This window comes from Coregonus lavaretus, assembly GCF_964263955.1.
Source record: "Coregonus lavaretus genome assembly, chromosome: 16".
Lineage (NCBI taxonomy): Eukaryota > Metazoa > Chordata > Actinopteri > Salmoniformes > Salmonidae > Coregonus > Coregonus lavaretus.
This window is the reverse complement of record NC_140003.1, coordinates 3,646,763-3,659,846: the sequence shown is the minus strand read 5'-3', so window position 1 is coordinate 3,659,846 and position 13,084 is coordinate 3,646,763. Positions and strand designations below refer to the sequence as shown.

Genomic DNA, 13,084 nt, shown 5'->3' with positions numbered 1-13,084 from the left:
TCACTGACTGGTGGGCAAAAATAACAACCTGAAGGGTAACTCACTGCCCGAGCAAAGTGTCCATATAAAATATAGTTTACGGGCATTGAATGCGTTAAGCTATGCCAATCCCCCAAAGCAGCAGAACCTTATGCCAGACGACTATGTGTAGCTATGGCAGAAGCACCGTTGAAATATTACTGAATGATACCTAAAGTAATCCTATAATGCTAATTAATCATAAGTAGAATGTTAACCAGATGTAGAACTCCATCTATCCCTTGTGACGTACCGCCGGGTACCCTCGCTTGAGGCTAGATGAGCTTCATCTTGGCACATGTGACCATCTGCCTATCTACCACGTAGCAGTGTGTACCCAGCTGCCCTAAAAAAGCACCGCCGGGTGCCATCACTGAACTATATGAGTAGCCTAATCATCGGTGGCCTACATGAAATATCTACTATAAGCAACCTAAGAAATAAGCACCTAGCCAACCACCTGTGCTAATATGCACTGATCTTTATTACGATGTGGACACCCCTTCAAATGAGTGGATTCGGCTATTTCAGCCACACCCGTTGCTGACAGGTGTATAAAATTGCGCACACAGCCATGCTATCTCCATAGACAAACATTGGCAGTAGAATGGCCTTACTGAAGAGCTTAGTGACTTTCGACGTGGCACCGCCATTAAGTCAGTTCGTCACATTTCTGCCCTGCTAGAGCTGACCGGGGTCAGTGGAAAGTGGAAACGTCTAGGAGCAACAACGGCTCAGTCGTGAAGTGGTAGGCCACACAAGCTCACAGAACAGGACCGCCGAGTGCTGAAGCGCGTAGTGCGTAAAAATCATCTGTCCTCGGTTACAACACTCACTACCGAGTTCCAAACTGCCTCTGGAAGCCACGTCACCACAACTTTTTGTTGGGAGCTTCATGAAATGTGTTTCCATGGCTGAGCAGCCGCACACAAGCCTAAGATCACCGTGTGCAATGCCAAGCGTCGGCTGGAGTGGTGTAAAGCTTGCCGCCATTGGACTCTGGAGCAGTGGAAACGCATTCTCTGGAGTGATGAATCACACTTCACCATCTGGCAGTCCAACGGACAAATCTGGGTTTGGCGGATGTCAAGAGAACACTACCTGCCCGAATGCATAGTTCCAACTGTAAAGTTTGATGGATGAGGAATAATGGTCTGGGGCAGGTTTTCATGGTTCGGGCTAGGCCCCTTAGTTCCAGTGAAGTGAAATCTTAACGTTACAGCAAACAACATTCTAGGTTATTCTATACCTTTAACTTTGTGGCAACAGTTTGGGGAAGGCCCTTTCCTGTTTCAGCATGACAATGCCCCCATGCACAAAGCGAGGTCCATACAGAAATGGTTTGTCGAGATCGGTGTGGAAGAACTTGACTGGCCTGCACAGAGCCCTGACCTCAACCCCATCGAACACCTTTGGATGAATTGGAAGGCTGATTGCGAGCCGGGCCTAATCGCCCAACATCCGTGCCCGACCTCACTAATGCACTTGTGGCTGAATGGAAGCAAGTCCCCGCAGCAATGTTCCAACATCTAGTGGAAAGCCTTCCCAGGAGTGTGGAGGCTGTTATAGCAGCAAAGGGGGGACCAACTCTATATTAATGCCCATGGTTTTGGAATGAGACATTCGACGAGCAGGTGTCCAGAAACTTTGGGTCATGTAGTGTATATAAGGCATGGAACTCGCAGATTAACTCATCACTTTTGACATCTAAAATCTCCTTGGCTTTTAAGCTAACATAGCATTCGTAGGAAGCAGAGGACCAAGCCCCATGATCTTCAGTGTGGATGCAGGGACAGATAGAGAAGCCTTTGAAGCAGTGCCAATGCAAAATGAATGGCTGCGTATAGCTCAGGAGATAGCCAGTAGTGATGGCAGAGTTGACGGAGTCGTGATGAAAACCAATATCTCGTCATTGGTTTGCAATGGCGACCATGAATTATGGTCCCCATTGCAGGTAGCATAACATGGAAGAGAGAACAGAAAGCAGTGTTAGTTTGAGCAATGACACCTGGCGTACCTTTACCCTTCCTATTAGTTTGGCAATGCTATACCAACACAGTGAACATGAGTGTCCATAATTAAATCAGAAAATCGTGAGATCATGCAATGATAAAAAAAATTATGAATATGAAGTGCATTCCCCAACCGTAAAAAACCTGTGAAAGGGTATCCCGAGTGGTGCAGCGGTCTAAGGCACTGCATCACAGTGCTGAGGTGCCACTACAGCCTCGGGTTCGATCCCAGGATGTGTCACAGCCAGTCGTGACCAGGAGACCCATGGTGGGGGCCGCACAATTGGCCCAGCGTCGTCCGGGTTATGGGAGGGTTTGGCCGAGGGGATTGTGGCGGGACGGGCGCCTGCAAGCTGACTTCGGTTGTCAGTTGGATGGTGTTTCCTCCAACACATTGGTGCAGCTTCCTTCACGGTTAAGCGAGCAGTGTGTCAAAAGGCAGCGTGGCTTGTCAGGTCATGTTTCGGAGGACGCATGACTCGACCTTCTCCTCTACCAAGTCCGTTGAGGAGTTGCAGCAATGAGACAAGATCATAACTACCAATTGGATATCACGAAAAAGGGGGTACTTTAAAAAATATATATAATAAATGTAGAAAGCCGTAAGACGACTGCCTCTAATAAAATCATTGTACGAGCCAAAACACCCTTCCCTTAACATTAATTCATTTTTTTCATAGAGTGAGGTTGCCTGAATATTGCTCTTTTGAAGCCCATGAGGTGGAAAGAGCTGTCATCTTGGTGAATGAGGATATTCTACCTATGCAAAATAGCTAATGGACCACGGGCTGACAGAATCATGATCAAAAACCAATACTGCAAGAACTCAGGTAGGTTTCACAGTCTTAGAATAAATAAATTGTAACATCGTAGCAGCAGAGGATCAGAGTGAAGTAGCAGCACAGTAGCAGCGCCAATAGCTCAGAGCTAGCTCTCAGCGCTGACAAAGGAACCAGAGCCGTGATGAGTTCCAGTATTTTGTCATTGGTTACCAGCCTCAATGTTGAATAGAGGTTCGCCAGGTGCTGCATGTGCTCAGCATGCAGGCAGCATAACATGAAAGAGAGGACAAAGCAGACGACAATGTTCCACATGTGAAAGTCCATAATACAAACAGAACTTAAGAGATCATGCAAAATTCAAGGAAATGAACATTTAGTGTATTCAGACTGAAGAACCCCTAAAGCCATCATATAGACCGCCTCTGCAAAAGTGTAATGTAATCTCGACACGTTGCCTTAACATGAACTCAGTGCTACTGAGAGAGAGTAGAAATACTCTGATATCCATGTTGCTTTTCCATAGGCCATGAAGAGTAGGCAGAGCGATGGATTCTTGAGCAGACTGCACGCTGAAGGGTCCCGACACCCAACGTGAATTAAATCCCTGCTATTGGAGCATGATGAACTCATATATAACAGAAGACATTAGCTGACGATAGACTAACGCCATTCGAGTAGCACAAGATATCAAGCTACTTGACTGCTGAACAGTTCATGTAGTCCACACATTTGGACCAGCACAAGTTGCATCAGGGTATAAGATGCCTGCATATGCACTATGTACTAGCATGCATGATAAAACGCACAAACTTGCTTACTACTATCCTAAAATGATGTGCCATCGCACTAAATGCTCCAGCAGATGCTGTGGAAGGAATAGCTAGTGTTGCCCTCTAAGTAACCACAACCTCACTGTGTGCTCTTGAAATAGTAGCAACCATGCCATCAGTGGTGTAAAGTACTTAACTAAAAATACTTTAAAGTACTACTTAAGTCGTTTTTTGGGGTTTCTGTACTTTTGACAACTTTTACTTTTCTACATTCCTAAAGAAAATAACATACTTTTTACTCCATACATTTTCCCTGACACCCAAAAGTACTCGTTACATTTTGAATACTTAACAGGACAGGAAAATTGTCCAATTCACTCACTTATCAAGAGAACATCCCTGGTCATCCCTACTGCCTCTGATCTGGCGGACGCACTAAACACAAATGCTTTGTTTGTAAATTATGTCTGAGTGTTGGAGTGTGCCCCTGGCTATCTGTTAATTTTTAAAAAACAAGAAAATAGTGCCCCCTGGTTTGCTTAATATAAGGACTGTGAAATAATTTGTACTTTTACTTTTACTTTTGATACTTAAGTATATTTAAAACCAAATACTTTTATACTTTTACTCAAGTAGTATTTTACTGGGTGACTAACTTTTACTTGAGTAATTTTTTATTAAGGTATCTTTACTTTTACTCAAGTATGACAATTTAGTACTTTTTCCCACCACTGCATGCCATAACACTATGTGCAGATGATACAGAACATACAGCCATGCATGAATAACACAACATCCACCTAGGTGAAGTATACAGAGCCTAACCAGCGGTTGCTCCCACGATGCAATATTGGCAGCCATGCCATGTGCATACTATGTGTAGAAAATGAAGCAAGGAATATCAGTTAACAACTGAGTGTGCAAGCATTCACCACAGCATTAGTTACAGACTAAACACAAAGTAGAACTAGTACGTAAGACATAAAAATAACAAAATGCACAGAAAATGAATTCATACATGACTAGAATGAAGTGATCGCTACTATAGCATATGATAGAATAAGACCAGTCACTAGAATAAAACTACTAGAACGCAAGATGGACTGACAGGGAGGACCACCTATGCAAAATGCATGACACAGGATTAGACATGCATAATTCCAGCGTTCTCATGAGCAGTGCGACGCGCAGTGAACACTATCGATATTGATGCTGCACTAAACGATAAACGTATGCATATAGACTGAAATACTATCGAATCACCATGATAACGCCATCTCCTGCTCATGATTAGAAACCACTGCTACTCGCTCTTGTATATCGACTCATTGCCTGTATGCTAGCCTAGCATAAGTTACTTCCTTCTTGTATGACGGGGGATGATTCCCCATGATGGGGTGTGTGTTCACGGAGCGTGCCAAATCTGCCCGAAAGCTGGTATTGGGAACACACGAGTAGCTACAGTGGCTTGCGAAAGTATTCACCACCCTTTGCATTTTTCCTATTTTGTTGCCTTACAACCTGGAATTAAAATAGATTTTGGGGGGGGGGGTTGTATCATTTGATTTACACAACATGCCTACCACTTTGAAGATGCAAAATATTAGCTTGGCACATCTAGCCACTGGGATTTTTGACCATTCTTCAAGGCAAAACTGCTCCAGCTCCTTCAAGTTGGATGGGTTCCGCTGGTGTACAGCAATCTTTAAGTCATACCACAGATTCTCAATTGGATTGAGTTCTGGGAATTGACTAGGCCATTCCAAGACATTTAAATGTTTCCCCTTAAACCACTCAAGTGTTGCTTTAGCAGTATGTTTAGGGTCATTGTCCTGCTGGAAGGTGAACCTCCATCCCAGTCTCAAATCTCTGGAAGACTGAAACAGGTTTCCCTCAATAATTTCCCTATATTTAGCGCCATCCATCATTCCTTCAATTCTGACCAGTTTCCCAGTCCCTGCCGATGAAAAACATCCCCACAGCTTGATGCTGCCATCACCATGCTTCACTGTGGGGATGGTGTTCTCAGGGTGATGAGAGGTGTTGGGTTTGCATCAGACATAGCGTTTTCCTTGATGGCCAAAAAGCTCAATTTTCATCTCATCTGACCAGAGTACCTTCTTCCATATGTTTGGGGAGTCTCCCACATGCCTTTTGGCGAACACCAAATGTGTTTGCTTATTTTTTTCTTTAAGCAATGGCTTTTTTCTGGCCACTCTTCCGTAAAGCCCAGCTCTGTGGAGTGTATGGCTTAAAGTGGTCCTATGGACAGATACTCCAATCTCCGCTGTGGAGCTTTGCAGCTCCTTCAGGGTTATCTTTGGTCTCTTTGTTGCCTCTGATTAATGCCCTCCTTGCCTGGTCCGTGAGTTTTGGTGGGCGGCCCTCTCTTGGCAGGTTTGTTGTGGTGCCATATTCTTTCCATTTTTTAATAATGGATTTAATGGTGCTTCGTGGGATTTTCAAATGTTCCTATATTTTTTTATAACCCAACCCTGATCTGTACTTCTCCACAACTTTGTCCCTGACCTGTTTGGAAAGCTCCTTGGTCTTCATGGTGCCGCTTGCTTGGTGGTGCCCCTTGCTTAGTGGTGTTGCAGACTCTGGGGCCTTTCAGTACAGGTGTATATATACTAAGATCATGTGACAGATCATGTGATACTTAGATTGCACACAGGTGGACTTTATTTAACTAATTATTTGACTTCTGAAGGTAATTGGTTGCAGCAGATCTTATTTAGGGGCTTCATAGCAAAGGGGGTGAATACATATGCACGCTCCACTTTTCCATTATTAATTTTTTAGAATTTTTTAAAAAAGTAATTTTTTTCATTTCACTTCACCAATTTGGACTATTTTGTGTATGTCCATTACATGAAATCCAAATAAAAATCAATTTAAATTACAGGTTGTAATGCAACAAAATAGGAAAAACGCCAAGGGGGATGAATACTTTTGCAAGGCACTGTATATAATAGGCTACTCACGGCCAATTCTACTCATCTAGCTAGTTTGAAGTCGCTATTTAACTGACAACAGTAGAGCAGCAACATGGTTGATCCTCGCAATCAGTGACATCCCGCAGCAGCCAAACATTGTAACATGAACATATGGAACGACGTGGATGAGGTTCGAACACAGCTAGCGAGGATTCGCAAAGAAAATATCAGAACACAGCACCATAGCGAGAAACCTCTACTTACACAGCAGCGTCGAGGTAGAACAAGAGCCAGCGCATAGTAGCAGTAGCAGCAGGATGAGAGCAGACCCATAAAGCTTAAATATCCACCCAATAAGGTAGGCATGATTGATACTAGCCTCTAATTGGTACCATCTCAGCTGATGCATTTTAAATTGAGCCTTTGGTTGCATAAGATGAAGCCATGGAGCTTTAACTCCCACTACCGCAAATAAGTCTGTATTTTAAGACTGTTCGTTCTCAACAACTTGCCTGTCAATACTCACTCCAAATAACCTCTACCTCAATCCATTATATTTTTCATAAACTGAGTCCTGTCAGTAGAGTGCAGAGTGTTACAGACTGCCCCCTATACCCCTGGACACAGGGGGAGACTAGAGGAGAGACGAGAAGAGACAGGTCCTGCCTCTGACATCTTGGACATGATCAAGCGGTCCTTTGATAAACGCTCACTGCTGACACGCATTGCCAAATGAATGAATGGCTTCATCAATAAGTGCATCGATGATGTCGTCCCCACAGTGACCGTACGTACATACCCCAACCAGAAGCCATGGATTACAGGAAACATCCGCACTGAGCTAAAGGGTAGAGCTGCCGCTTTCAAGGAACGGGACTCTAACCCGGACGCTTATAAGAAATCCCGCTATGCCCTCCGACGAACCATCAAACAGGCAAAGAGTCAATACAGGAATACGATTGAATCGTACTCCACTGGCTCTGACGCTCGCCGGATGTGGCAGGGCTTGAAAACTATTACAGACTACAAAGGGAAGCACAGCCGCGAGCTGCCCAGTGACACAAGCCTACCAGACGAGCTAAACCACTTCTATGCTCGCTTCGAGGCAAGCAAAACTGAAGCATGCACGAGACCACCAGCTGTTCCGGATGACTATGTGATCACGCTCTCCGTAGCCGATGTGAGTAAGTTTTTTAAGCAGGTCAACATTCACAAGGCCGCAGGGCCAGACGGATTACCAGGACGTGTACTCCGAGCATGTGCTGACCAACTGGCAAGTGTCTTCACTCACATTTTCAACATGTCCCTGACTGAGTCTGTAATACCAACATGTTTCAAGCAGACCACCATAGTCCCCGTGCCCAAGGACTCTAAGATAACCTGCCTAAATGACTACCGACCCGTAGCACTGACGTCTGTAGCCATGAAGTGCTTTGAAAGGCTGGTCATGGCTCACATCAACAGCATTATCCCAGAAACCCTAGACCCACTCCAATTTGCATACCGCCCCAACAGATCCACAGATGATGCAATCTCTATTGCACTCCACACTGCCCTTTCCCACCTGGACAAGAGGAACACCTATGTGAGAATGCTATTCATTGACTACAGCTCATCATTCAACACCATAGTGCCCTCTAAGCTCATCACTAAGCTAAGGATCCTGGGACTAAACACCTCCCTCTGCAACTGGATCCTGGACTTCCTGACGGGCCGCCCCCAGGTGGTAAGGGTAGGTAACAACACATCTGCCACACTGATCCTCAACACGGGGGCCCCTCAGGGGTGCGTGCTCAGTCCCCTCCTGTACTCTCTGTTCACCCATGACTGCATGGCCAGGCACGACTCCAACACCATCATTAAGTTTGCCGACGACACAACAGTGGTAGGCCTGATCACCGCAACGATGAGACAGCCTATAGGGAGGAGGTCAGAGACCTGGCCGTGTGGTGCCAGGACAACAACCTCTCCCTCAACATGACCAAGACAAAGGAGATTATTGTGGACTACAGGAAAAAAAAGAGGACTGAGCACGTCCCCATTCTCATCGACGGGGCTGTAGTGGAACAGGTTGAGAGCTTCAAGTTCATTGGTGTCCACATCACCAACGAAATTTCATGGTCCAAACACACCAAGACAGTCGTGAAGAGGGCACGACAAAGCCTATTCCCCCTCAGGAGACTGAAAAGATTTGGCATGGGTCCTCAGATCCTCAAAAAATTCTACAGCTGCACCATCGAGAGCGTCCTGACTGGTTGCATCACCGCCTGGTATGGCAACTGCTTGGCCTCCGACCGCAAGGCACTACAGAGGGTAGTGCGTACGGCCCAGTACATCACTGGGGCCAAGCTTCCTGCCATCCAGGACCTCTATACCAGGCGGTGTCAGAGGAAGGCCCTCAAAATTGTCAAAGACTCCAGCCACTCTAGTCATAGACTGTTATCTCTGCTACCGCACGGCAAGCGGTACCGGAGTGCCAAGTCTAGGTCCAAAAGACTTCTCAACAGCTTCTACCCTCAAGCCATAAGACTCCTGAACAGCTAATCATGGCTACCCGGACTATTTGCACTGCCCCCCCACCCCATCCTTTTTATGCTGCTGCTACTCTGTTAATTATTTATGCATAGTCACTTTAACTCTACCTACATGTACATATTACTTCAACTACCTCAACTAGCCGGTGCCCCCGCACATTGACTCTGCACCGGTACCCCCCTGTATATATAGCCTCCCTACTGTTATTTTATTTTACTTCTGCTCTTTTTTTTCTCAACACTTTTTTTGTAAAAAATAAATGCACTGTTGGTTAAGGGCTGTAAGTAAGCATTTCACTGTAATGTCTGCACCTGTTGTATTCGGCGCATGTGACCAATACAATTTGATTTGATTTGATGGTGTTGCCTCGTGTAATTCAGGGGACATTTTTACATTAAATCCCTCCTAACTGGCTGTTAAGCCCTGACAAGTGTAATTTAACACAGCGCTAATAACCTGCCATTACTCGGTGATGGGGCACATTGTTGGAACTACGAGCTCACCCCATAAATGATCCCCAGGGTGATGCTGGGAGAGTTATGAGCAAACACTTCAAAAGTGGAAAGACCGTCTCATATTTATTAACTACGTCGAGCCCCGCTCATAAACCCCTAGTTACGGAAGGGACAAGACCTGTCTTTGCAGCCATGAAATGTTGATGCTTTATGGTGCGTCTGCAGACGGCCACATAACTCTCCTCCCCAGCTGATTTGTGTCCTTTATTGAAACATGGAAGCCTCCAGAAACCTGTACTACACTGTCATGACTGTGACACAACTGCAGTGCAGGGAACGTAAAGCACAGGATCATTTGGGATGTACCCACTACTACGCGCTCACCCCATAAATGATCCCCACGGTGATGCTGGGGGAGTGATGAGCAATTACTTCAAAAGTGGAAAGACCTTCTCATATTTATTAACTACGTCGAGCCCTGCTCATAAACCCCTAGTTATGGGAAATTACAGGGTATGATATTAAACGTCAGAGGGAAATTGAGATTTGAGGGTCCCTTTTGTGGGAGAGAGTGATTAGTGTCAGGAATTAGCACAAGCTATAAACCTAAGGTACAACTCTCCTAATAACCCATTGTTAACAGCCATGGAAATTACATGTTCTGCATTGAAAAGAGATATGTGGACTCATTGGTGGTCTTGAACGCCATTCACTAATCCTTTTCAGGATTCAGACCCGTTCAAATAATTTGCTGATCTCACGTCTGGATAGGTGTACTCCCGAGTGGCGCAGTGGTCTAAGGCAGAGATCCTGGTTCGAATTGTGACTGGGAGACCCATGGGGCGGCGCACAATTGGTCCAGGGTAGGGGAGGGAATGGCCGGCAGGGATGTAGCTGAGTTGGTAGAGCATGGCGTTTGCAATGCCAGGGTTGTGGGTTTGATTCCCAAAGGGGGCCAGTATGAAAAAAAAAAAAATTATGCACTCACTAACTGTAAGTCGCTCTGGATAAGAGTGTAAAATGTAAAATGTGTACGCTAAGTAGTGGGATATCTTACTTTGCCTATGTAATCATGTCAGCAATCAATATACTAAGGAATGAGGGAAGGATGTGTATTGGAAGTATTCAAACAGGGTTCTGAATAGGGCTCAAGTGAACTCCTCCAACCAGATGTGCTTAGAGCTTCTCCTCGGAACCTGAGAAAGCGTTAAAACATCCCAATAAAACCCTTTATTTTTAACCATGAGGGCGGACAATGCAGGAAAGTTCTCTTCAGCTTAAGGAGATGAATGGGGGAAAGCGGCGAGAGAGAGTCGGTGCTCCGGTATTTGCCATTGAGAAAAAGGTGTGTGTGAATGCCTTTAGATTAGCTAAAAGGTTGTTTGCACAGACTATTTCAGATGTAAGGAGTGTATTTTCATGACTCTTGCCTGGGTGTTTGCTAGCAAAACATACACAAATATAATCTAGCTAGTGTAACAAATTGAACTTGGGAAAGCACTTCTAAATGCTTCTAAAGTTTGATATTTCCACTTCAATATGTCAGACCTGATTTGCCCAAACGAAAGATGTATCAACCCCTACAAAAGATTTCCATTAATTATAATCCACACAATAATTCACATTTCCTGCAGGATTATTTTCCTGTTGTGAGAAACTGTCAAATTAAGATATGGCATCTGTAGGACAAGTCTTCAGGTTTCAGGCAAGGTTATTTGAACTACTTTTGTACACTTTCTAGTGGGTAGCACGTGTCAAGTGGGGACATGAGTAGCATGGACTGTGGTGGTTTTGGGGTGATTAGGTCAAAGCTTCGCAAAAGGTGTATTCAGGTGGGAACATGCGCAACCCATTAACACACGAAGTCAAGGGTAAGACGAAGGAGAAAGTGAGTGTGCCATCTTGCCACCACCACACTTATCAGACATGACTCTAGAGAGCTAACTATCTGCTGGTTGTTTTAACAGATTTACCTCAGGGCACTGCAGCACATGTGGAAATATGGGCGACACTTTACCTGGGTAGGCACTTATGTCAGTCATAACACTAATTTGTAACCTGCTAGTGTGAAACAAATGTGAGATTTGACCTCTGGATATGGCTACATGTTCAAACATGAATCGGATGTAGTTGCAGTATGTCGTGTCTCTTTTTAGCTTCATTGTTATTTTTGCAATTGCACAAAGCCTGTGTCTGAAATGACACCTTACTACAAAAGCAGTGCCCTGCTGTTTCCCCAGAGCTCTATGTGATAGTTAACCAGAGGTGTAGTGAACTATGGGGAAATAGGGTGTCCCCTTGATGTACGGTATGCCTTGAGACCAAAATGGAACATACCCGATACTTAAAATAAGTATTTTCAAGCATTATTTTATAGAAATTACAAGGGGGATACATGTGAGGAGGAGCTAAAGTTAGAAGGGTAGACTCTGGTATCAAACCCCAGCTTCCAGCGGTCATTTGTACATGTATTGAGAGCAGGAACCATTACCACTCTGCCATGACTCTGCCACAGACCTGATTCTTAACCTGTATTTCTTTCTTTGCAGGAACTCTTTACGGTGGAATGCAAGTTCAAAGAGTCTGTGTTTGAGAACTACTATGTGATCTACTCGTCGATGCTGTACAGGCAACAGGAGTCAGGGAGGGCTTGGTTCCTGGGACTCAACAAAGAGGGCCAAGTCATGAAGGGGAATCGAGTGAAGAAAACAAAACCAGCTGCTCACTTCCTGCCCAAGCCATTAGAAGGTAAGCAATCGCCACATTCTGAGTCCGATTTGTGTTCATTAGAACAGAATCGTTTCAACGGCATTAAAGTAGCATAGAGTATAGGCATTAGAAAATTAGGATCTTAATCTGCTAGACTTCTTTCAAGGTTAACCTTCGCAAAACAATTCCGTACCGTCTACTGTATATGGGAAGGCTTTCTTCCTGGCTGATAGCGACACTAAAGCAAATGAACCCTTTTCTGTATATGGTTCACATTGCTACTGACTGCTGGTACCATGTTCATGCAGCAGGTAGGAAATACCCTTCCACCCACAGATTTTACACCCATGTCAGAAGTGTCAAACTTATTAAATGTAAAGGTCACCTCTGAGGCAGGGTATATGTATAGATCACCAGAACCGTACACAAGTCAAAAACATGTAAGCCAGCACACCCCTGCAGGTTCACAAGACCACATTTCAACCGCCACCCCTCAGAATGACCATTCCACACCTAGACCCTGTCACAGCAGCATCTATCCGATCACGCCCCTGTTACTGTTTATCGCACCATAAATCCCACCTCGCGTAACCACCCATCGCTACATTGAAGGATGGTTATTGTAACTGAATGAAGGTTTAGGTGAGGGTTATGGTGATGCTTATCTACTGTGGGACTATGATTAGAGCGCAGGCGGAGGCAGAGGTGTGAGTCTTTAAATATTTTTCAGGTAATGGAGATGATACATGGCATGGAATGATTGACAGACAGTTGACATGAAATGTCTTGAAATCAGATGGACTAGCCAGTGGGTCTGTAGAGCGTCACAGGCAATAAAAGCAAACATGCATAATTAATTGGCTG

At 44.8% G+C, this 13,084-nt stretch overlaps 1 protein-coding gene across 1 annotated transcript in view; it reads left to right on the top strand.

Moving 5' to 3' along the window:
* LOC311143361 (fibroblast growth factor 14-like) overlaps positions 1–13,084 on the top strand; it is a gene marked incomplete at both ends in the record, with an annotated part of 122,238 nt that overhangs the window by 107,555 nt on the left and 1,599 nt on the right. Inside the window, one exon of the mRNA XM_084179202.1 lies at positions 12,061–12,259. Coding sequence (XP_084035328.1) covers positions 12,061–12,259 — 199 coding nt within the window. The remainder of the gene's footprint in view (positions 1–12,060; positions 12,260–13,084) is intronic.